We start from the raw sequence: 26,098 nt of genomic DNA, 5'->3' as shown, positions 1-26,098 counted from the left end.
CTATTTTTTTCAGTTTTATCATACAGATCACAGAAATGCGTCAAATACTGATCACATCCGGTTCCAAACAACTAAACGCTTGCGATCACTGGAAAGTAAATAAACAATAGATACCCATGTGGCTGCCTGGCGTGATCCGAGACTCTCTCTCTCTCTCTCTCTCTCTCTCTCTCTCTCTCTCTCTCTCTCTCTCTCTCTCTCTCTCTCTCTCTCTCTCTCTCTCTCTCTCTCTCTCTCTCTCTCTCTCTCTCTCTCTCTCTCGCTCTCTGTTGTTGCTGACGCACACAGGACAACACAGCCGAATCGCGACGATGGAGAGCACGGAACGATGCTGGTGACTGGCGGACCAGCGAAAACAGGAAAGGAGATGAATAGCTCTAGCTCCCGTCTGCGCGCGGAAGGGCTCTGATTGGCGCGGCTCGCTGACTCCATTGGCTCATCAGACTGTTGTTGGTTTCCTCCTTCCCCCTCCCACAAGCGTAGCCACTAGCCAGGTAGCTAAGTTGTGCGTGGAAGCGAGCGGCCAGAGCGGCGCTAGGTGTCGCCCTCCCAGCGACCGGGCAGTGCAGCTGGACACTGGGCTGTGCAGCTGGACGTGCCCCGGATGGTCCGCCTCTGATCTCGGCACACTCGGCAGAGTGCGACCGGACACTCCATGGAGTTGCATAGCGTCGATAGGCCGTATGGTGTCGCTGTCGTAATTATAAAAGCGTAAGTAGAAGGCTGAAACAAGATATAGAATGCTTTTCTTTACATTTAATATCGCAAAGCACAGCTTTATGCGCTGGCTACGATATGTGCGTGTCGGTTGCGGCAGTAATCATCGAAGAAATATATGATTTATGAACGTTTCATGATCATAGAATGATAAAACATTGCAATGTTTGCCTGTTGTGAAGAAAACTCCTATACTGCCGCTCTATCGTCCGGAATTATTCGTGTTTGATTACGGCGATTCCGCCACTCTATCAGCTGATTTTTGTTTCCGAGTCACGTGACCAACCGGTGTCTCCCTGATGGAAATATTACAAACGCTATATATCTCAACTGGATCTCAGTGTGCAGTGCCTATCCACCTACATTTCAGAACACCATATCTTTATTTGTGGGCGCTGCGCTCTCATTCCTTTCATTCGCTCGGCTTTGTTGTAACTTGCTTTCTTCCGTGCGCCTTTCACGCCAAGACCCGAGGAGAGCCCGAGGCAGTGATTGTGCCCGTCTGACCAGAGACCTCCACATAGGTTGGTACAAGTGACCTTAATTTTAAATATAACTTTTTGGCTCCTATTTCTAATTTAGTTATATTATGAGGTTACTGGTTATTCTTATATTATTATCCTTTAGAAAATAGATACAACAAATGCTAAATATATATGATCGTACATATAATGCTATTTGTAAATGCGTATATATCGAATGACTGTGTGGTGAATTGGAGCCCGTCGGAGAGCCCTTATAGGCTGCATCCACTGAAACATACAGACGTAATGTGCGGTACATTGGAGGCACATGAGTGACGTGCACATCAGTGTTCAGATGACCTCCAAGTGACCGCTCGCAGCGCCGACACGGCGTCCTGCCGTGTTTAGCCGCGATGACTAGAGTTTATCTGAACCTGCAGCGGTCACTGACCGACGCGCTGCGGCTGCAGTCTGCCCTTGGAGAGGCGCCAAGCGGCTTATTCACGTACAACAATGCCCCCCGGGTATTGTCTGGCTGTTCACCCTGGGTTCAGAGAAGTCGTATCAGGCAGTGCAGCTTACTGCGAAAAACGCAGTAAATGGGGAAGTCCATGATGAAGTCCACATATCTGGAGACGGATATCCATTCTTGTCGTTGTCTATTTGATAGGTATACCTCGTAAAGTGATAATGATTGTTCTGTTAAAATGTTCGTTCAAGAGTAGCTTCCATGACGCAGATCTTACAGCATATGTCAAAGCATAGTTAACACGACTCATGTTATTTATGGTCACGGTCAGGGTATAATACATATGCCAAAACTGTTATACATGGTTAGTGATTTGCATATGCAGTCGCAGAGGACATGTGTAATAGATATGTAAAGATTTAAGTAAAGAATCTGCGAGACCTGAGTAATCTCTCAGGCATATCTGAAGTTGGATATGCATGCTCTTACTTGATACCATAAGAAAGCATATGTTTGATCAATTATCTAATAACTTGATTTGTTTTGCAATTTGCATCATAGCGGGTACTAGGGTCTTTATTATCGATGCTGATCTTACAGCAGCCCCCCCCCCCCCCTGTAGATACAAAAATTATTAACCCGTGCACGACTGGGGTAGGGCTCTACAGACCATCCCCCGTTTTTATGCAATTTCTTTAAAACCGCTGAATATCGGCACGAGAATTTCAGCACCCTGGGCTACATCAATTTAACATCCAGTGTTTAAAGAAAAAGTATGCAGCTACCATAGAGCCGCCAGGAAGGAATTCAGGGTGACGTCATGTTCGGCCGAGTTTCATGCAAAACATGGGCTCACCATGGATAAGATATAGTGCCATTATCTCATCCATGGACATCACGGCAATCTCTCAAAAGCCCAGTTTTATCTATAGAACCAATTTCTTTGCATGGCCTGACTCAAAATACAGAGGGCTATGACACGGATATCTCAGATTTTCAACATTTTAAAAATTATGGGAACAATACACAATAAGACCCCAAAAAAGGTATTTTTAAAAGATTTTAAACTAAACCTACCTAAGGTTTTGACTTAAAAACAGAATACCTAGGTATTTGTGATAGCACACACCTACCTATGAACTACCACAGCAAGTTATAGCGCTAGGTATATCTTCAAAATTGGCAAATTATCCCACACCCGCTGCCCGCTGGCTAGGGGATGTTTGAACACCCCTTGCAGTTTTTGGCGCACCTTATTTGACATTTTTTTAATATCTTATAATAATTCTGAATTTCAGACTCGAGTCTCTCAAGGCCAGCTCACCAGATCGCCTCAAGTGACCTCACTTCAGAAGAAAAAGCTCCAGTGCTTGTCGTAGCTACACCAAGTGACGGATCACTTTAAAACTTTCAGCGATTGATAAAGGCAGCAGCATGCACAACGTGTACATGCATCCCGGAACTTTGATATCAGTGACCTAAGGTCAGGTCACTTTTGCACCCTCTCTATTATGATTCAATGGGGGGAGGGGAATTTAAAGGCGCCTCTTTTGACAAATGTTATTCTAAACACTCTATTAACCCCGAGTTGCTGGGGTATTTCGCCACCCGCCGTTTGCTGGGGGGGGGGGGGCGTTAAACGCCCCCAGCCGATAACTCGAGAGCCAATAGGCACAGCGAAACGCACGAGGCGGCAAACGAAAGAACGCGACGAAACGCTTCAGCTGAGTGCTTTAAAGTTGAATTTTGAGGTCACAGGTCGGGTCAAGGTCAGGTCAACCACCTAAAATCAGGCTTTCAGTAGCATGGATTTCAGGACTTCGCAATGGGCGCCTCTCGTCATAAACTTTGTCAAAACGGTGCACAATCCTTCATATAAGGCCTACAAGAGTGTCAGCTCCATGTAGGGGTCAGTCAAGCATATGTCAGGGTCAAGGTCAGGTCAACCGGGTAGGCACATATCCCCGGAAATCAAAACTGATATTCGCAGCCTGTGGCACATGTTTTATGGGTAATTTGGGGCGTAGAACACGATGGTGACATTCATTTTATCGTATATGTACGTGTTTGGTTCAAAAAGTTCAATTTAAGAAATGGATGTATCATGGTCGGGAAGTAACGAGAAGTAACGGTTAGTCACGAGAAATTGCCAAGATTCAGTTCAAGATTTTGGAAAATGCAGAACAATAATCAATAAATCGAAGATATCCATTTGGTTGTTCATGGTATTGGCAGTCTAACGGCGTTTACGGCATGTCTGTATGTCTATTCTGTGATTTTTTATGATTTTTGAACATGTGCCGTTTTTGGTCGAAAACTCAGAAATCATGACGTCACTAAAACCTCAATATCTTCAATCAATTCCCTACGGGTACCCAAATTTTGGCGCGCCGCTAATGGCGCGGCGATATGACACAATGAACCAGAAAATGGCACCTGTAACTCCTCCAGCCTCCTTATAGGTATCCCTGAGGTCATCTTAGGTCACCAAGAGTATCGAACAGTTTTTCGCTGAGAACTTTGGATAGAGGCACGCTATAGCGATGAAAACACCTTAGATGTGTTCATATTGACGATACAGAGCGACTGATATGCAACACGACCTTTCTGGTCAGGTTCGGACCTTAATCTGAGGTCAAAATTTCAAGGTGACTAATTAAGGTCAAACCATAGTTCATTCGATGCGTCTTGACGAGAGGAATACGATGCCTGTAAAGGTAACCTCGTGCAAGGTTTGGGTCAAAAGTTATAGAAAAACTGTTTCCGAAAAATCGGCTATTTTGGCAGTTTTTGTCCCCTGCCGGCGGAACCGTTGACGTTAGATCAAATCTGAGAGAATTACTCAGAAAGGGCGTTAATATGGCTATTGAACCCGCTTTTCAGTGGCGCTGTAGCTCTATTGGTTCCAGAGTTATGCGTTGGCTTCTTGGATATTGTCGACATTTGACCTGAAAATCGGCGAAATTTTGCCTTCAATGACCTCTAGTGATCTGACCTTTGACCTGACCAAAAAGTGACCGAAGAGCTTTCGTCATTACTTTTGGCGCTCTCTCGAACGCCGCCGTCTGCGTATCGCTACGTGGCCCAGGAGCGAGTTAGAAGGGGGTAATCATTGTTCAATGACCCCCCCCCCCCCCAGCAGGGCGTGGAAATCCAGGACCCCAGTCGGGCGCGGGCTCATAGGGCTAGCAAATGCGCTATTGTGCGGCGCTGTAGCTTTATTCATATCCAAGCTATGCGCCGATTTGTTAAAATAGTCGAGCTCAGCCTTTGCCCCGTTGGGGGGGGTCAGTGACTTATTCTGACCTAACCTTGACCTGAAATATGCCAAGTAGTAGCTCGGTAGCCACACTCCATAGGGTATCTTCAGCACAATTTTATGGGGGTGTACATACTGTGTACCTATATCAAATGAGCCAGGACTTGTTAAGCGCCTTTAGCGGCGGCGTAGAGCCCCAAAACTGTGGACCTGAGCATTCCAAAACATATATAGCTTTAACGTTGATCTGATCTGTGACGCCATCGGTGACCACAGGCAATGAATTTGTTTCCTCCTAGCCGATTCTCGGTCAATTCTTAAGCAAACTGAGGTTCTATGGTACTTACATAACTAATCGCTGATACAAACATGCAGTTTTCATGGAACACGCTCCTTACCCTGAACAGCGATTATGCGGATAAAAATCGTCGAATAACTTATTTGGCCTCCTCCAAATATAGACATCGAAATTGTATTAGAACTGCATTTCACTTAACCCTCGCCCGTATTGGTGTTTTTCCAGCCGCGAACGTATAAGGGGGGGGGGGGGGTCCGTTGGACCCCCTTGCCGTTTCGCCTCTGATCGAGCTAGAGCTTCGCGAAAAAAACGAGCGTGTTGCTCGTGACGAGAGGAAGCCAATGATACCCAATTTTAAGGTCCTAGGTCATCGGTTGACCTTCCAGGTCAGGTCAATGACCCAAAAGTCGGGAAAATCGGGACCTGCTAGAAAGTCGTAAAGCGTGGCTGCTATGGATTTTTTCGTGGTGCTGATCACGAATATCATGTTAGTTTTGATCACAGATGATGTCTTCATACATTTAGGCCAGGTCGGGTCAGGTCAGGTCAGGTCAACCAGTAAAGGTATTCGTAGTAGGTGGCAACCGCCTCTGACAGCTTCGTAACATGTTACGAAGGCACCAAAACTGCTTCGTAAATGTTCAAATGGCTGCTAGATTCGAATTCAGCTAAAAAACTGGCCTAAGAAACATGTAAAACTCGAAAAAGTGAACCGAGGTCACCAAAGGTCAATGACCTGACCTGACCTTCAGGTGACCTTGACACCCACCCTCATGCATGGGAGCAACATCATCTCCCATGTTTGAACGCTTAAAATCACGAAAAGACTGCAAACGCGCTGCTAATGCGAGCCGACATACGCCGAATCGCGATTCCGGCCAAACATGGTCTCGAAAAGTAGGTCACAGGTCAAAGGTCATTAGGGTCAGGGTCATGAAAATTTCAGGGTAGGTGTAAAATTGATTAACGCGAGGGTACTGAAAGTTTCGTCGCGATCGGCCGCTTTTTACGCGAGTTATTCGCGAAAAACCGAGGGGGGGGGGGTCCGTTCGACCCCCCCCCCCTATACGGGCGAGGGTTAACATTCACTCTCAGACTTGTGAAAACATCTATTTGACAACAAACACAGCATACAGAACAGACACACACACACACACACATTTATAAGCATAAATATAGTGACTCGATGCTCGCAATCACTGACCAGTGCAATAAAGTGCAATGAACGGTGATGACAAATCTGCCAATAATTATCCCTTGGAAATAACAGTGTTTTTGTGTAGCAACTAGCAATGTCAGCCGATGGAACACGAACTCAATTATTTGCGATATTTTACATCACACATTGTTTTTCCAGTAGTTTCGAAGGGCTATAAATAATGATATATATTGATATACAGTTCGCGAACGAACCGATGTCTTGAAGGGTCTTCGATGACACCAGGGTTGAAATGTATCAAAATCACATAAACACCTATGTAGCTGTCGATTCTCCTACTCTTAGTCATCACTTAAAAATACAGCACATCATACTATTGTATCCATTCCCAATTCACTCTTAGCACGTTACGTGATTCCGGAAACTGACGGTTTCCAATATCAGCTCCTTGGGCGACAATGTTCACTCCTCACTGCACTTCGTGACCACTACCTCTGTTTCCAACAGACGGGGACAAGTGCTCTGAGCTGGCCGCTGGTAACATCACGATTGTGTCCATTCGAGTTGCATGGAAGTTGAAGCCTCCCCACTAATGGTCGCTGTGGACCCCAGTGAGGAAGAATTGGTCCATAATCACTTCGCGGCACTATGCTATGCTAGCATACCCTCACTGATCGCTGGTCTTGGTTGCTATTTTCGGTAAGCGAGGACGGTGCATCATCCTTATTTATCAGCTCAGTCCACATCAGCAATATCGCATGGGTAGGTAGCTCGCAGTCTTCCCTTCACGCCCGTTGCATGTTGATGTAACTTCTTATGTCAGTCAACCACCAGTTTCACTAAGGTCCTGCCAGGGGCGCTGCTGTCGATGTATACATGCAGATGGCGCTGCAATCGCGGCTGTTAGCGGCCAGCATTACCCAGTGGCGGGAAGAGCGGCAGTGAGTCGGCAGCCACCTCATTCTGCAGCGGCAGCACGCCGGCGTGAACGTTCCCCTTGTTCTGCGGCAACCTCTGCGGCTGCGGCTGGGGCTTCGGCTGGGACTGGAGCTGGGGCTGGGGCTGAGGAGGTCGCTGGGGCTGGGGCTTCGGCTGGGGCTGGGGAGGTCGCTGGGGCTGGGGCTGGGGCTGGGGTCGCTGCTGCTGAGGCCGAGGCTGAGGGGGCCTCTGGGGCTGGGGCTGGGGAGGCCTCTGGGGCTGAGGAGGTCTCTGGGGTTGCGGCTGAGGCCGCTGCTGTTGGGGACGCTGAGGAGGTCGCTGCTGAGGTGGCTGAGGGGGCCTCTGCTGCTGCTGGGGCCGAGGCTGAGGGGGACGCTGCTGAGGGGGCTGAGGAGGCCTCTGCTGCTGCTGCTGGACTTGGACCACCTGAAAACGGCAAAGACGTCCGAGTTACATGTCAGATGATAAACGCATATATACATAAGCAGATATCTGTAATTGAAACGGCATTACATACTACATGAAAGTTGGCATATAGAAAGTTATTTTAAAAGCGAAACACATCACTCGCAGACCTCGAAACAAGAGGCTTTAATTCACGTATTCGCTTATGTTATACAGTGTCATAAACAATAAACATGCCCCAGCCCATCCAACCGTCTGAGTTCGGTGCGGCCATGGATAACTAACATGGTATACGGCTGTCTGCTAAGTAATCCATGGTACGGCCGTCTGCCGGCGCGGCGAACTGACCTGAGGCGGCGCGGGGCGGACCGGCGCCGCAATCACCGGACGAGCCGCAGCCGGCCGCCGCGGCGGACTCTGCACAAACGTCTGCGGGCTCTGACCTCCACCGTTGTTGTTGTTATTGTTGTTGTTGTTGTTGTTGTTGAAGAGCAGCCTGCCAGGCCGCTGCGGCAGGACGATTCCGGCCGGCCGGAGAGGAATGTTGACGGGGCGAGGCACCGGCCGGCCACGACCAGAGTTGACCTGGGGTCACGAACAGATCACATAGGTCAGAAGTGTATTGCAATGTACATGATGATAAATATGGCGTCTAAAGGTAAGCTAATGTTCAGGAGAACGGGAAGCGCTCATGTCACACAAAATTCCCACTCTGGTTCAGCACGTCCCACTTCCGTTCAGTAACCTACATGTCCCGGTGATATCCCAATCATGTCCCACTGACCTCCCAACCAAGTCCCAATAAAAGCCCACTCCGGTCCCACTCCAGCTCCGCCTGGATCCCAGACACAGACCACAGTTGGCCCACCCGGTCCTTCCCTGCTGCCCCGCGCTATAACTGACCTGCAGTTGCCGGTTGACCCCGGGCGATGGGCCGCTGTTCGATGATGATATGGGCCGGAATCCTCCAAACATGATGATTGGAGGTGTGGGCAGACCATCCTGAGGGGCAGCTGTCACCGCCAAAGCGGCCAACGCTGCTGTCAGCAGCACCTGTGGCAGAGATCATCCGGGGGTCAGTCGGGTCCAACAGCGCGGCGGTCAGACGGGGGCATAAGACAAATAAAGTTAATAAAAGTGAAAAAACAGAGAAACAGAGAGAGAGGAGGAGAGGGAACATGGAGAGGAGAGAGAGGGAGAGAGAAAGAGAGAGAGAGAGAGAGAGAGAGAGAGAGAGAGAGAGAGAGAGAGAGAGAGAGAGAGAGAGAGAGAGAGAGAGAGAGAGAGAGAGAGAGAGAGAGAGAGAGAGAGAGAGAGTTAATCAAAATACAGCCAAGGCTGTAGCTGAAACAATGCATTGCCGCGCCCCATCATAAATGAGGGCCTCAGTCTGCATTCTGAGAGTGAGAGAGGGAGAGAGAGAGAGAGAGCTACAAGGTCTGTAGCGCCTGCTGATCCTTTCATATGCAAAAGTCCTTTCAAAATATAAAGGCGTGTAACGGGAAACGACGTCAGTGGCATCTGCTTCCTTATCACACACTGGCAAAGAAACGGAGCCAGCGGTGGAGCACGGCGTACGACCTCCAGCAACATTGTAAACATCAACATTACAACTGAAAGGCTGTCGTCACGCCAGCCAAAATCCAGGCTGCATTTCGTTGATGCATTATCACAAGTAGAGATGTCAATCGGATACCAACTTTTTGGTATACCGATACCAAACCGATACCAACTTGGTATTTGGTATTTCAATCCTAATGTGTTTGGTATTTTGTTGGTATTATGAACCCTTACTAATGTAAAAGAGGCTAGGAAATTGGTAAAAAGTTGGTATTTCCCTCATCTTTCAAAGTTGGTTCGGTTTCGGTATTTCCCCCCCCCCCCCGGTTTTGGTTGGTATTTGGTTTGGTATCGGTATTCCGATTTTCTGTAATTGACATCACTAATCACAAGCACTACTGATTTCTCTCGCTAACATTCAGTTTTCCACCACGAGGCAATTTTTTTCTATTGTAACATTCTTCTTTCTTAGTTCAACAATGTGAGTCTGTGACCGTTGTTTTTGGTTTTCCTTGACATAAGTTTACTTTTTTCTAATAATTGCGTCGTTAATTCTGATTCTCCCTCTGCTAACAATTGTTCATCTCAAGTGTTGTCTCGTCGCCAAGATCGGCCGACCGTTCTGCTGCGTGGAAAAGTCCATACTGTTCCAAATCCTATTTTAAAAAATCCTCACCTATTTCAAATCCTCCCAAATGATCCCTCATCTGTCCTTCCCGTCTCCCAGGTCATGTTCTTCCCTCTGTCTCCCTCGTCTGTTCTTTCCGTCCTTCCCTTCTGTCCCTCCAATCTGCCCTCCCCTCTGTCCCTCCAGATCCTCTCCCTCCCCTCTGTCCCGGTCACCCAGTTCCTGCTGACCCTGACAGCTCGGACCGACCATGGGATGGACCGGTCGGCAGCTGGATCGAGCCTGCAGCTGACACCCGACTCTGATACACGGAGAGGTGCTACTGATGCCCCGGGGTCATTGGTGACCTCGGACTGAACGATTGGCACCCTGGAGTTGCCGGCAGGGGGGCGAATCACCAATGGGACCGGTCGGGGACGCGTGTGTCACCGCTCGGCGTCAGGCGCAGCATAGTTGGTGGATAGTTCGAAACGGTGAAAATTCAAATGCACGCATCTTCCAATGAGATCCAGTGCCTATAGAGACTGTGAGTGAACGCTGTACCGTAGACAAGCGTTGCTGAGGGCTCAAACCTATATTCTGTTCAATAAGCTGAATTGGGGAGGGGGTGCTTATGTGAGATTAACATTCACGTGCCATTCACGTTGGCGTACATACCTTCAGGGCGTCAATTTGCAAGCATAAATAGGTAACAGAATGGATAAGACTTCGTTTTCAGATGGGGCACCGGCAGTCGCTATTAGAACTCCACTCCTTCAGAGAGTTAGTCTCCCGAATGGTGCTACTCTTCTAACTGTAGCCTAGCAGTCTCCGCCGCGGTGAGGTTACCGTTCTGTGCAGAGTTGGTGTCTGTAGTGGTGCTACTGTTCTATGTACAGTTGCAGTTTCCGCGGTGAGGTTACCGTTCTGTGCAGAGTTGGTGTCTGTAGTGGTGCTACTGTTCTACGCAAAGTTGCAGCCTCCGAAATGATTCCATTATATGTAAAACTACTGTCTCCATGGTAGTGCTTCTGTCCTGTATAGAGTTGCAGTTTCCGTAGTGGTGCTACTGTTCTATGTACCATTGCAGTCCCTGTAGTGGTGCTACTGTTCTATGTAGAGTTGCAGTCTCCGTGTTGGTACTTCTGTACTATGCAGAGTTGCAGGCTCCGTGACATTGCTACTCGTACCTATAGTTGCAGTCCTCGTGGGTATGCATTGGTATGTATAACTAGGGCTGTGGTCTCTGTAGTGGTGCTACTGTCCTATGTAAAGTCGCAGTCTCCATAATGGTCACCGTGATGGTGCTACTGTCCTATGTAAAGTCGCAGTCTCCATAATGGTCACCGTGATGGTGCTACTGTCCTATGTAAAGTCGCAGTCTCCATAATGGTCACCGTGATGGTGCTACTGTCCTATGTAAAGTCGCAGTCTCCATAATGGTCACCGTGATGGTGCTACTGTCCTATGTAAAGTCGCAGTCTCCATAATGGTCACCGTGCTGGTGCTACTGTACTATGCAGAGTTGCAGTCTCCGTGACATTGCTACTGTCCTATGTATATTTGCAGCCTTCGTAATGTTATTGTTCTGTATAGGGCTGCGGTCTCTGGTGGTGGTGTTACTGTCCTATGTAAAGTCGCAGTCTCCGTGCTGGTGCTACTGTTCTATGTAGAGTTGGAATCTCTTTGGTGTTGCTGCTGTTCTAGGTAAAGTTGTAGTCTCCGAGGTGATGCTTTTTTTCTTATGCAGAGTTTCAGTTTTTTTTTGTGTGTGTTATTTTATCGGTCCCTCTTGCATAAGGAATTGTGTTGTATAATTGCACCCTGCTGTGCAAGTCGGGATGGCTCAGTATTTCACACACTGTACAGGGTGTCCCGAAAGTTTTGCAACATCCGTTTTCCCGTATGTTTTGTCTCTACCGCTAATATCAACGTTCCACTGGCAACCTTTAGCTTGTCCCGGGTAGACGGCGCGACTGCCCACCCGACCCAGCGGCGGTTATTGCCGCGGGGCACGGCTGACCCGTCTGGGGCGGCCGCCGTCTGACCTTAGGTCAGTCGCAGACATGAAGGTGGCCGGACGGGTAACGCGCAGAGAGGCGGTGCGCTCCCGCGCGATCGGGTTGCTGGAAGGTGGCGTGGCGCAGGGGGTTGTCGCAGAGAAGCTGGGCGTCGATCGGACCACTGTCTACCGGTGGTAGAAACGTTTTCGCGACGGCAAACCGTTAGCCGACAAGAAACGTTCAGGCCGGCCGCGTGCCGTGTCCAACGTCGCCAGAATCGTCTGTGCCAAAGCTGCTGGCAAGCGTGGCCAAAGCGTCAGGAAATTGGCCACGCGGCTGACGCGAAAGGGTTACCCGGTGTCAAAGTCGGGTGTCCATCGGTTCATGACCCAGTCGAAGCATTTCCGGTCGTACAAAAGATCAAAACAGCCGAAAATGACAAGAAAACAGAAGCTTGCAAGATTGGAATTTTGCAAGAGGGTAAAAAATTGGGGCTTCGATGAGTTCAAGAACGTCATCTGGTCCGACGAGTCCATCTTCGAAATCCAGCACACGCCAAATCGGCAAAACGATCGAGTCTGGGCGAAATCTCGCGACGAAGTGCCCCCGGTTGAAACCATCAAGCACCCCGCGAAACTCATGGTGTGGGGCGGAATGACCGCACAGGGCCTGACTGAACTTCACGTGGTGCCAAAAAACCAGACTGTCAACACCGCATACTACGTGTCCGAGATTCTGGAGGGCTCACTTCTGCCGGTGGTCAACCGTAAGAGCAGCAATGGCGGTGTCACGGAGAAGAAAATCGTCGACCGGAGGTCAGAAGGAATTTTTATGCAAGATGGCGCACTAGCACACACCGCAAAGCGGACACAAGAATGGTGTGCGGAACACCTCCCAGGGTTTTGGGGTAAAGGGGAGTGGCCTGGCAACTCCCCCGACCTAAACCCGATAGAGAATGTGTGGGCAATCATGAAGGAGAGCCTCGGCCAGCAGGAGCCCGCCACCAACCTGGGTCAGCTCGAGCGCCGGCTGAAGAAGGCCTGGAGAGACATCTCCGCGGACACACTGCGCTGCCTGGTGGCCAGCATGCCATCACGTGTCCAGAAGTGTGCCCGGCTTCGCGGTGACTATGTTGGTTGTTAAATAAAGCGGAAAGGACAACTCTGAAGTGTTTAATTTACAACGTTAAGGATGTTGCAAAACTTTCGGGACACCCTGTACTCGTATTGCCTTGAGGAAAGGACCAGGAATGAACGAACGATATCACCTTAGCAGGAACTAAGAAACTGGGTGAAACGCCTCGTATCAATTCAAAGACTAGCGCTGATAACAGCGTGATAACCATATGCGTAGCAGCAAGCAGTGAAATAGTGCATCGATATTATAGAAGGAGTCTGCCATCCAGAGACCTCTGTAGGCAGATACCTACGCCAGGTCCTATTACCGTTGACATATTGGGCGACCAGGTGAAATTCTAACCCTACACCAGCAGCTTGATCGTGGAGGTGAAGACTGTAGAGAGTGGTCTTTTTCTACCACTCATACCCCACCCCCTCCCCCTTCACCTCTTCACAGCTGACACATTCAATTGTTTCAGCTCTACCGCCCACCTGTGACGCCACAGACCGGATACGCACAGAGTGTGGTGATCTCACTTTTGATGAACTATTACCGCACTGATGGCCGCTGCCGCTGACGGATATTGTCGAATTGGTGCTATTAGTTGAAGGTGAGAAATGATGAGGGGTCCGACACACTGTGTGCCATGAGTAGAAGGGCAGATGCATATAAATAATAGTCAATGCCGGATGAGAATGCACAGTAATTCATTCATCGGACCCCGTATACATACATGAGGTTCAGTTGGATTCATTCTTTCTGGTTTTTATCAACCATGATCAACTAAAGCAGAAAAAAAGGTTTGCAATATTTCATTTCAATTTCATTCATTAGACACGAAATCTAATGGAGCTGGCATAATAGATCTACTTCCAGCAATAAATCGTAAACCAATAAATGGACTGAACGTTACCAATGGAAGGCCCGTGAAACCTTCGAACAGATCAGATCAGAAAACAACTCAGACCGCATCGGGAAGAGCCGACGCAGTAGACCCAGGCTATAAAGCCAGCAGACACACTTCCAGCGACTGCAGCCTCTCAGCGAGCGCTCAATAACCATGCCACTCCAAAGTTGCCTTGGAGCAATGGTCATTGGGGCCCACACCCACGTCCTAAACCGCAGTCACACCTACCGCCCCTTTCCCCAAGCTTTGCAGGGCAGGGCACGGGTCCCAGCCAGGCCTCGGGCGTATGCTGTGGCGGCCAATCTAGATTCTGGGTTACCACAATTGACACTGCACGTGCAAACGCAATCGACTCACGGCACAGGCAGGTGCTAACGTAGGGGTTACAGCGATCTTTCCACGTCTCGCATTCTACTATGTATATGGAGAGGCCGTCCGGCGAGTGTTCCCTTGGCGAAGCGGACGACGGTCAGTAAGCTGGTCAAGCTGATTCAGTGGAAACATCCGTTTCCTCCCGCCTCTAGCCATTGAAACTGAAGGTTGCGTGCGCCGAAGGTCTCCCAAGAACGGCAGTACGACTCACTGGTGACCACCAGCCGTTTACGCAACGTCGCCGTCAGCCCTCGACCTTTACTGGGTGAATCAGCCATGTAAATGGCCCTTTGGTCGACTGCAGGGCGTTTCCTGGCCACCATACCCCGGACTCGGGGCCCCCAGAGTCCGGCCGGAGGTGTCGGCCGCGCAGAGTCTCCCCCCCCCCCCCGATCTGGGTCACATGCAACGCGGACTCCACCGGGCCCCCAGATCACGTGACCGGCCGGCGCCGGGTCCGTCTGACATTGCCCCTGGCGACAGGCGGGGCTCGGCTAGGTCGGAACTGCACCGGCAGCTCAAGCTCTCAGATAGTGTCAGTGTTTAGCACAAGTTTCTGGCACTCACTGGACGTCCAGTCAGACTTATGATACATTATAGTTATGTAGGATTATAGGTATCGGAATATCTAAGCTTGAGTGGGTTATGCAGGAGTGCGCGAAGTTTGGCAGCCGTGCCAGTTCTGTGACGTGGCTGCGGCAGCTGCGCAGTTCTTCATGGTCACACCCGCTCAGCAATGGGTCACTGCCTAATGGACTACGGGCTCCGACGCGCTACCTTCACTCTCAACGGGTACTTGGCAAGCACCAGACCGCCGGCAAGCAGCCAACACACCCAGGCTATATTGATATCGCTGCAAGCATAACGACCACGCTGGGCCAGCCAGGCATGCAGTCACCTTGGCTGAAACGGATATTCGAGTAGGAAATCCAGGTCAATATGGGTCATGAACACGTGCCGAAATTTATGTGCGAGGAGAACCTCTCCTGTTGAAGAGCAATTAACGGTATAATGACAGCAGTCCGAGTCAAGCAGTAGTCCGACTCCACCACAAGTGTAAAATGGCCTGCAATGTGCAAGCCGACAGGCTGTTGCGGCTTGTAAATTGAGTGCATGGTTTTAAATGTGTGCAGTGTGCATGTGTGTGCATTGGTAAGATTTTATGTAACTAACTACACCCTCGTTCATCAGTACGCATATATTTAGGTAAACAACTGCACAACGTGCAATTACTCAAATTTGCGAAGAAGTGTACATACCTATCTATTCTGTGCTTTTGTGGATGCTACTCTTCATACTTATATGTGTTCCAAATGGCCTTTTGTTTGTGCCTTGTGTTAGTTCGTATGTGCGTAATTGTTTGCGTGTTTGTATGCGTTTGCATGTGCGTGGTGCGCGAGTGCATGCTCGCGTTTGTCCGTGTGACGGGCCTCATTAGCGAGCGGTAAGTGGCTGCTGGCGGCCCGCCGGAGGGCCGGCCCCAGGGCGAGACTGGCCGCACCATTAGGCTCCAGAGAGAGAGCAGCCATGCTGCTGACCTCGCCGTGACCTCGCCCCGATGATCGGCGACGAGCAGTACCCCAGGGCACCGCCCCAGGCGCCGTCGAGCTGCAGGCGGCGCTCTTTGTTCCTGTGTGCCGTGTGTGGCGCCGGTCAGGCTCGGTGTCCTAGGCTCGGTGTCCTCTGCGCACAGTGGAAGATACCAGGACCAGACGAGCGACGACCCTGTAGGACTTTGCAGGATCGTGCAGAACTGCGAAGAACCCAGAGAAACATGCAAGACCAAGCAGGACCGTGCAGACCCAGAGGACGATGTAAGGCCATGCAGGACCTATAGAGGCTATGTATGTAGAGTTGTGCCTTCATTATCAAATTGCGGTGTTTCATGCTAAACGGTCGCTTAGAGATATAAAGTGTTCATATACTTAGGCCCAAGTCATATTTGTTTACAACACCGATCTACCAATTAACTCATAACACTTCGAAGCGTCGAAATCCTTGTCTATATGAATTCAATAGTTCAATTATGAATTAGTGGTTTCATTTCTAAGTGTGTGAAACTGATTAGCTCAGGTGTCAACCGGTGAAGGTTAACACCAGGGACTGTCAAAAGGGGCCTGGCTGCCGTAACCGCAGAGTTCACTGCATCCGTCTGGTACCGAAATGGTGCGATAGTTTCCCATCCCAGCCATAGCTCGCGCCGTCAAACCATACTGATTTCTCAAGGTCGACAAGGGGTCAAGTCAGCGCAACGAGGTGAAGATGGTGTCATAAAAGTGAAGGAAAGAGACGCTCTTAGATGAGCTCACGCATGTTTATTTCAGTACCTACATAACATGCGTGAAACATGAAAAGTGATTTGGACTTATGTGTAATATTCCATGCAGATTTATATTAACATTGCAAAATGTACTAAAATAAATGTACCAAGCTTACCTATACATTAACAAAGCTCTCAACGATCTAAGCTGACCATCTAGCCATGACTCAATTTCAAACCCAAGACAAAAACCTGACGACAATAGCAGAAAGTTGTCCATGATCAAAAATTGGTAAAGTATGTTATAAATTAAAGTATGTATAACTTGTACGATGAAACCTTTGTTAATGAAAAGTGAAAATGCTAGGTTCTAATCGAATCCATACACGGTGGGAAGACGATAAACGCTGCGCCGAGCATGAGAAACTATATAAATGTGCGTAACACAAACATAGCTTGCTGGGAGTGTATGGTCGTAATAAGCACATAGCCGGTAATCTGTCATTTTGGATGACACTGATTTCAGAGTCCCTTCCCGTGGCTGTGTACCACCGCGTTTATTCACTACGTTTAGTGACATGGTGACCACTGAGGTGAGTCCCCCGATGTAGTCAGCTATTCAGCTCCCGGTCAGCTATTGGACGTCCCTCTCTGCTCCCACTCTGTCATCAGCCTCAGTGCTCGGCGCGGTAGCGTACCTCAGACATCGACTCGTAATTACTCCAGTGACCGGTACCGGGCGTCGGCGGGACACACGCCGCAGCCCACCCCGACAAAACACGACGGCCGACGGCGGCCCAGGGCCGGGTGGCGACCTTCACCAGGTCTGGAGCGGGCCGGCCGGCGAGCCGCCCCGGGGCAGGGGGCGGCACCCCGCTGCAAACGGGGAGGCCGGCCGCCGACGGCCAGCACTTGCCACCCTGTCCCGCCTCCGGGCAGCGCTGATTTAATGGGTGCTGCCGACCTGACCTCGCCCCCGGAACGGTACACGATCTCTTCCGCGGTAGGGGAAGCGGTGCCGCTGTAATTAACTGAACGGGAGTTCCGGGGCCACGGGTTCGGGAGACGAGAAGCCGCGCGAAGAGGCAGGCTCAGAAAAGACGGTGGAAACGAGCCATTACCTTCAGGTATGCAATACGTGTCGGGAGAATTAAAGTACTGTTATGCAAACGAGATAGTGATTTATACAATTGCAGTCTAGGGTTATACATTATGTAAGTACATATTCCAAAATGCAGCCTGTAATTTGGCTGCTTTGTGAGCTTACTTCTAAAAGAACAGTCTGGGACCAGCGCTGATTAAGTTGGAAAGTATTTCACAAACCGATAGACATCTGCAGTCTTTTCAATTAGTGCAGGCTGCAACAATAAAGTAATCTTAACAGCCATCTTTACAACCTGCATGACAGGTAACACGTGGGAGAACATATACTATAAAAACATAGGAGTTAATAAACATATGTCACGGAAGGTGTCATTCAACCCTTTTATGTTTTATGCAATAGAAGATTATATCACAGCTGTACCGTGCCATGATAGGAGCCCGAATTTATTGCTAGCTGTGGTCTATGTAGCCAGTGAGCCACGGTGCAGCTGATGGGTTGGTCTGGTTTGAGGGCTAGGCTAGGTGGCGGCCTTTTCAAATAATGGTGGCTTTTAGTGGCTGGCGTCCTCCTCTTAGTTATTTTACTACATCCTTAATTCCTTATTGAAATCATTCATTACGGAGCGAGCGAAGCGAGCGTAGTCTTTCCTTAGATTAACGGAAATTTCTGAGTATGAGCGGCCGGCCGGCCGGCCGGCCGTGCGGACGCTTTTGCGAAGCTTATATCTCAGCAACCACTTGACCGATTTACATGCGGTAATTTTTGTAGGGTAGCTTCATTCCTTCTACCAAGTATTGGACTATTCCCGATGCATGTGGGTGACCCCTTATGCACGTGCCACGTGCAAAACGAAGAGGTGTCAGTTTTGCAATTGTTGCAATATCTCGGTAACCACTGGGCCGATTGGGCTCAAAGTTGGCATGTAGGTAGGCACCCACTAGGCACTGCATATCCATGTGCCAGAGTTGGGGTGCTGCTGCACGTGCGCACGTGCAGGGGTCGTTTCCAGATCTCGAGAACGGCTCGACCGATTGCGCTCAAATTTGGTACACAGTTAGGGACCGGTTAGTAGGGTGCCGTGCACAAGTCAGTTATGACCCATTTTGCACGTGCGCACGTGCAGGGTGCCGCTTCCAGATCTCGAGAACGGCTGGGCCGATTGTGCCCAAATTTGGCACATCGCTAGAGACCGGTTAGTAGGGTGCCGTGCACAAGTCAGTTGGAGGTACCCCCTCGAAATTCCGCACGTGCAAGGCCCACCCTCTCGCTCGCTCCGTTAGTCGCCCCAAAAGGCGTTATACTGGTGGTTTACTTCGTGATCAGAATTTAACTTTTCGACATCTTTTATTGTCACCGTATCAGCTTTAAAGCACTTAAAGCTGAATGAATGAATATGAATGGCTTTAAAGTGAATCAATTAATTCACTTATTAACTTAAAAAGTCTTCTTGCAACCTTTGCAACCCTTTTCTTGTGTTTTGTGTTCTGGAGTTGCGGTGAGACCGGGCCCGGCGGTTACGGGTCACAGTTTTAGATATCTCCAGTCGGTGGGGTACCATGTCGTTGGTCTACCAACTGCGTCCGATAACAGGCCTCAGCCTTAGCCGATCCGTGACCGGTCGACACAGGACAGAACATCGCTCACTTTCCCCACGGTTCGTAATAGCTGGAGAGACACCGCTTCACATGTGACAAACTACCACTGGAGTCACGGTTCCAGATCGGTACGGGTTATGAAAACGGACAGCCACCTTTCGGGTTAGCCGGATACATAAGTGATAGACAGTGTCAGTGGTAGACTCCGGGTGACATTCCATACCAATGGCTTCTTCGGTAGGCCATTCAAATTATGTGGATCTCGATATGAATGGTGTTTCGTCACCAGGTAATCAAAGGCTGACAGATCCGAACGATGATGTTTGGGCTTGGAATGGCCGGGTCCGCAGGGTTGGCATAACCAGCTGTCTGGTATGCAGACTGCTGCCGTGACCGAGGTTAGGGATGAAGCTGATCCCGTCATCAGGGCAAAAGAACCAAGTTCCTCGGAAGTTGATGCAGTGTGACACTTAAATCCTAAGCATAAGAAAGCGCAGTTAAAGTAAAAGTTCCGTGCACGCAATGGTGACAATGGTCCTGCTCTCCAACTTCAAAATAAATCGCTTGAGCTAAGAAAACAATTACCATGGGTGGCTGTTTTATCTCGAGTCAGCGCGGAGACTTCCCTGACGATACCGGCCGCCCAACGACACACCCCGGGCCCTATTTGGTGCTCTGGTGAGCGCTGCGACCTGTCGGCTCCGGTGAGGTCAGCCGTGTGGACCGTGACCCGCGTCACTGGTCACCTCTCCTCACCGCCCTCCGATGCACGCACTAACGGCGTTCCGGCTCATCGGGTCAGCGGATCTGATGGGGCGCGCGTGACCGGTCTGCGCGGCCCGTGACTGTCTGTCTCTCCAACTGACACTGCCCCTCCCCTCGATCGGCATTGACCTTCCCTTCGACACCAGGCACCGTCAAATGTAATATCCTTCCACCAGCAGTGATCCTTTCCACATACATGCTCTTGTCTGCATCACGGGTCTCTCCCTCCAGATGCTTACCTACCTCCCCAATATGAGATCATTGCTTTCGAGTCCATGCTTTCTCCGATCATCTCTCCCTTCCCTTCCATTAGCACTGCCCTTTTCTCCCATCAGCAGTGCCTCTCCCTAACACCAGTATTGATCCCTATTTGATCCCTGTTTAATCCATGTTCTCCCTTCTACCAGCCCTAACCCTCCTTCCAGCCCTGCCCCCTCCCCCAGTCTGGCACGCTGTCTCCACGTCCGATCCAAACACAGAGGCACGGGCGGGCTAATTGCAGCCCTGTCGGCAGCGGCAGTCAGCCCCGACTAAACGCACTGGTGCTGTGAACTAGTTCGGTATGTTACCGGTGATTCAGAGGCGGCGTGTCACGCTCCATGGTGGCCCAGACGCCATGGGAGCGGCGCCACGCCAATTTACTCGTGTCCGTGATTCCCAGAATGGATGGAAACGCGCCGGCTGGACAGTGTGACCTCATGGAGGACAACATTTGAAACCATTCAGCGGACTCAGCTGCTGTTGATTCATTCGGTTCCCTTTGATATTATGCACAGGTTTATATCCACATGATAATGGTGTCATGTGTAATATGACTACCTGCCACCCGTAACATGATTATTGATAGGTTATGCAACTATATGTTTGTTTTATACAAAGATTATGTAATATCTGACTCTGACTTTGCACAAGCTCATCAATTATTTGACGACTAACAGCAATCACAAATTCCGCATCCGCTCAGGAGGAGACATCCGCCGATAGTCTGTCGTGTGTCCCATGTTCTCTGTTGACCCTGACACTGCGACAACAGACTGAGCACGTCTGACCGACTAACAGACGGCGAAACAGTCGCGCACAGCGACAACATCACGAGCAGGGTGGGTCCCGCCCTCACACTGTTGTTCAGGGTTAATGATGATTCTCAGCTCACTGTTGCGGGTAATTGGCAGGTGACAAGACGTTGGACGATTAACGAGCTCGTAAAACGCGCTGAACCGTACTTACCAACCAGCCAATATATTATTGTAAATTATGATGACGCTGGTGGCGACGTAAAGCACAAGTAACGTTTATTTTGCGGTGAATTTCAGTAGGATGCATTGCCAGCTTACAGGCGATTCTGCACATGCCTTGAGACAAACCTCAAATACTTAAGCCGTGGTCATTTGAACCATTTTGACACGATAGGCTGACGCCGAACGAAAACCATTACGACAAAATATAAGCCTTTACCGATTTCAGTAGATGTAAGCTGAGGGATTGATAAACAAAGTTTAAATGGTTCGGACCTCGGAATGAGATCAGCTCGAAATGCTGTTGTATTTGGCAAGGAAAAAAATGAGTTATTCTAAACCAATGGGAATTGGGAAGGTCGTTTTGCTGTAGAGCGACATTTAGCTTTTGTTTCATTACATTTTCTTTTCTTTTATTCTGCAATTTATCTTTGCCTTTGAAATAATTTGAGCATGAAGAGGCCAGCAAACAGTGCTGTAATTCATAAAAGCATCGAATACCATTAGCAGTTGAATCGCTTTCCAAAGGTGACTTCCTTCTATCGATGAGGTAAGTGTGAGGTAACTCTGCAGCTCGCCATACAGCGACCACAACCGCCGCTGCACCATGAGGAGGGAATGGCATCACCAGACCGATCCGACCTGACTCGACCCGGCGCGGCAGCGGTGGCCACCAGCCACAGCCGTGCCGCCGGCTACCCGTCTGCCGTGTTTAACACCGCGGCCATCGCCGCAAACGAGGTGTGTGGGAGACCGCCGCACACGCGCGCCACGTCTTCGGATGCCGTCATACCCGCGCCGGCGCAGTGGAGGGGTGAGCGGGTGGGAGGCGCTGGCAAGTGGCCGCGGAGGCAGGCCGTGACCCCTGGCACCCGAGCGTGGAAACTGCGGCACTCCGAGACTGACAGCCGCAGCGCCGACCCGCTCGGAAACACAGGCTGGATCAACGCTGACAATGCTAACTATGTTTTTATATCCATTACCTAATTTAGGATGTTTAGGCCAATTGGTGACACCAACAGACCCGAGAGTTGCAGCATGTTTTGACATTTAATATCAGGAGAGGAAAACAAGTATTTATGGTGCATAGGTATACCTTTCTGGAATTAGCGACCAGCATTGGCTCTTGCTTCCTGGCCTTTGGAACTATCATGAACATTGATCATTGAATATTGTTGGCGCCAAGTGCCATCAGGGTGTGTGCAAATACCAAATGTAACTCAACCAGTTACCATTCAAGGGATCTTTCTACTCCACAACTCTAATTCAGGCCGCATAGGTTTGATTAGTTGACTTTTTAGTCCAGACATGATTTCAAACCGGTTTACGACAACAAAACAATTGATTGGTCGTACTGACTAGAATGTTGGTGGAAGCGGTCGCCTATCCAGTGGATAGTAAACCACACATGCACCAAAGCAAGAGCAGAGCCTACGTTCCTCCACTTTCTGATCGGTGTCCAAGTCCATTGAATGGGCCTATGCAAGTGGTGACCTTCCCTGACCTGACCCACGATTGACCTGTGACCCCTGGTCACCAGGCGGCCGACCCCGGCGCCCCATCGGTTTCAGTGTGTGGTGTGGAGAACCGCTGAGGCGTAACTTCGTAAACTAATGTGGCGTCGTATGCCACGGCCCACAATGGTGTATTGTGGTCCGCGGGATTGGTAACGACGCAAGACGATACCGCACGCCGTCTAAACAAACTGGTGATGTTGATAATAGAGTTCAACCATATTAAAATGGCAAGCTCTGTCTCATCAGTCATCATGTTTGTCAACAATGAATTAAGATCAAAAGCGCACCGATTGCAGTGGGTACGGGAAACTAGATAAAATCTGTTTTCTTTTGTTATTTTATTTGTTTATTCATAGATTTCAGCATCTCGGACGCTGTTTTACAGTGTTCTATGGTTTATCATAACGATGAATTTGTTTCCCCACTTTCGCCTTCCGTAATTTGATTTTAGTAATAACAAACAAGTTGTGGCCACTTTAATGTTGTATTGCAATCCAAAAAAGAGGTTGTGTTTCACTTAACATGTTATTGACAGAAGGTATGGACAAAGAACGGCCATTCCATGCCAAAATATTGTATCCAGTCTTATCCATTGTATTCGTTGCACACTAACAGAGCTGCAATTGGAAGCTGTGAAGGATTACCTCTAAAGGCCTTTAGTACCTACCTATGAATACTCACGAATGATTTGGCAGCTTTCGACATGACAGCAGGGCCAGGGGCGGATCCAGGAAAACTCCAAGGGGAGGGTCATGAATCGACGTGGTGCCCCTACCTATACCCAAAATTAAAAACTCATCGGATTTCGGCCACTTCATTTTGGTGGTGCCCTATTTTCTTTTTTTGTTTTTTTTATATATTTTATTTTGTGTGTGTTGCCCCTGGCGGGCCTGTGGTGCCCCTGCCAGGCCGCAGGTGCCCCTCAGGTTTGTGGTGCCCCTGGAAGGACTGTGGTGCCCCCTGACAAGCCTGAAGTGCCAACGACAGGCCAGTGGTGCATCTGACAGGCCCATGGTGCCCCTGCGAGGCCGGTGGTGCCCTTGGCAGGCCGGTACCCGTGCTAGGCCGCCGTTGCCCCCTCTGACAGGACTGTGGTGCCACTGATAAGCCTGAAATGTCCCCGACAGGCACGTGGTGCCCCTGACGGGCCAAAGGTGCCCCTGCGAGGCCGGTGGTGCCCCTGACAGGCCTGTGATGCCCCTGTTAGGTCTTTGGTGCCCCTGACAGGCTTGTGGTGCCTCTTGAAGGACTGTGGTGCCCCTGGGCCCTGATAAGCCTGAGGTGCCCCTGACAGGCTCGTGGTGCCCTTGCTAGGCCTGTGGTGCCCCTGACAGGCTCAAGGTGCCCCTGCGAGGCCGGTGGTGCCCCTGGCAGGCCTGTGGTGCCCCTGCAAGGCCTCTGGTGTCCCTGACAGGCCTGTGGTGCCCCTGGAAAGACTGGTGCCCCTGGGCCCTGACAAGACTGAGGTGCCCCTGCCAGGCCCGTGGCATCCCCGACAAGGCCGTGGTGCCCTTGCTAGGCCTGTGGTGCCCCTGACAGGCCTGTGGTGCCCCTGCAATGCCTCTGGTGCCCCTGGAAAGACAGTGGTGTCCCTGGGTCCTGACAAGCCTGACGTGTCCCTGCCAGGCCTTTGGTGCCCCCGACAGGCCCGTGGTGCCCTTGCTAGGCCTTTGGTGCCCCTGACAGGCCTGTGGTGCCCCTGGCGGGCCTGTGGTGCCCCTGCTAAGCCACTGCTGCCCCTGGGCCCTAACAGGACTGTGGTGCCCCTGACAAGCCTGAAGTGCCCCCACAGGCCCAAGGTGCCCCCGCGAGGCCGGCGAGGCCCCTGGCAGGCCTCTGGTGCCCCTGGCAGGTCTGTGGTGGCCCTGGCAGACCTGTGGTGCTTTTGCTAGGCCGATGGTGCTCCTGACAGATCTGTGGTGCCCCTGACAGGTCCGTGGTGCCCCTGCTAGGCCTGTGGTGCCCTTGGCGGGCCTGTGGTGCCCCCGAGCCCCAAGGAGGGGGTCATGACCCATGTGACCCCCCCTTGGATCCGCCACTGCATGACAGGAATTTTATACTCTGACTAGTGTATGTATTGTGTGCCGGGCCGTGTAGCGTGCGACTCCGATCACAGTGAAGGATACCTTATCCAGGGCTGACTTCCTTATGAATTCCTTATGGAAGGGCTGACTTCCCTATCAAAATAATTTATGTTGAGTCCCGAAGTTTGTCATTTCGAAGTATACATAAAACAGAAAGTTGTCACCTCGTTATTACCCACGCCGAAGAAGCCGCTGCAGTAGAATCTGCTTAATAAATCCAGGTTGGTGACACGGCGTTTTGGATTTATTAAGCGGTGACTTTATTAACCGGTGTCAGTTATGTTTAATATAGAGAAATCCGTGAACAGTTCAAGTGGCCACAATAAGCGACCGGATTTATTATCCTAGGATTCATTAAGTGGATTCTACTGTACATCGGAAGCATACACACATGCATCTCTCTCCTGTCTTTCTCTCTCTCTCTCTCTCTCTCTCTCTCTCTCTCTCTCTCTCTCTCTCTCTCTCTCTCTCTCTCTCTCTCTCTCTCTCTCTCTCTCTCTCTCTCCCTCTCTCTCTCTCTCCTCTCTCTCTCTCTCTCTCTCTCTCTCTCTCTCTCTCTCTCTCTCTCTCTCTCGACCTACCGTGATATGAACTGACGCCATCCTCTCCGAATGCCCCGAACCGATCGGGAGCTGCGCAGGCACGTCCGCCCCCCTCGGCTGCTGTTGTACGACTGAGACCCGTGCCGGCACTCTCGCCCTCGCTGAAGGCCGTCGTAAGGTCGCCGGCCGGCCCGCGGAAGTGGAGCCGTCGCCCCTATCGCCTAAGGCGCTGTGGCGCCCAGCCGTCCCAGCTAATTTGCCTGTATTTCCGTCGTGTGCGCGTGGGTCTGTTCGGATGGGTCCTTCCGCCGCAGTATCGTCCTCGGCTGCCGGCGTGGCCCGGGGCGCTCGAATATCAATGTTCGGTGATGGATGCGGTTGGTTTTTAGATAGAATCTGTTTATGAGTCAGCACGAAAGAACGTCCAAAATAAGGGAGAAAACACTTCGGTCATTGGGGGGGGGGGGGTCAGTTCAAAGGTCAGGTCACCAGAGGTCACCAAAGGTAAAATGTTGGCTATTTCAACATTTTGGAAACTGCCAACGGCTATCTCGGGAACCGATAGAGCTACAGCGCCGCGGAAAAGCGCATTCGATCAGTGGCGGATCCAGGGGGGGGGGGCAAAATGGGCATTTGCCCCCCCCCCAAACGGCATAATTTTAACATTACGCCTATGGACGATGCATGGAAAGAATCGATAAATTTTATGGTTTGCCC

General features: G+C 50.3%; 1 protein-coding gene across 1 annotated transcript; it reads right to left on the bottom strand.

Moving 5' to 3' along the window:
- Positions 1-6,296: 6,296 nt before the first annotated feature.
- Positions 6,297-25,632, bottom strand: LOC122376548 (activating signal cointegrator 1 complex subunit 2 homolog). The gene is made up of 4 exons (XM_043356447.1): positions 25,421-25,632; positions 8,614-8,763; positions 8,059-8,295; positions 6,297-7,731 (listed from the first exon to the last, which is right to left on the bottom strand). The coding sequence occupies exons 1-4, from the start codon at positions 25,439-25,441 to the stop codon at positions 7,270-7,272; spliced, it is 870 nt and encodes a 289-aa protein (XP_043212382.1). The 5' UTR covers positions 25,442-25,632; the 3' UTR covers positions 6,297-7,269.
- Positions 25,633-26,098: the final 466 nt, after the last annotated feature.

Source organism: Amphibalanus amphitrite, unplaced genomic scaffold (assembly GCF_019059575.1).
Source record: "Amphibalanus amphitrite isolate SeventyFive unplaced genomic scaffold, NRLGWU_Aamphi_draft 002193F_arrow, whole genome shotgun sequence".
Lineage (NCBI taxonomy): Eukaryota > Metazoa > Arthropoda > Thecostraca > Balanomorpha > Balanidae > Amphibalanus > Amphibalanus amphitrite.
The sequence above is the reverse complement of the archived record's forward strand: the minus strand, read 5'-3'. Positions and strand labels throughout refer to the sequence as shown.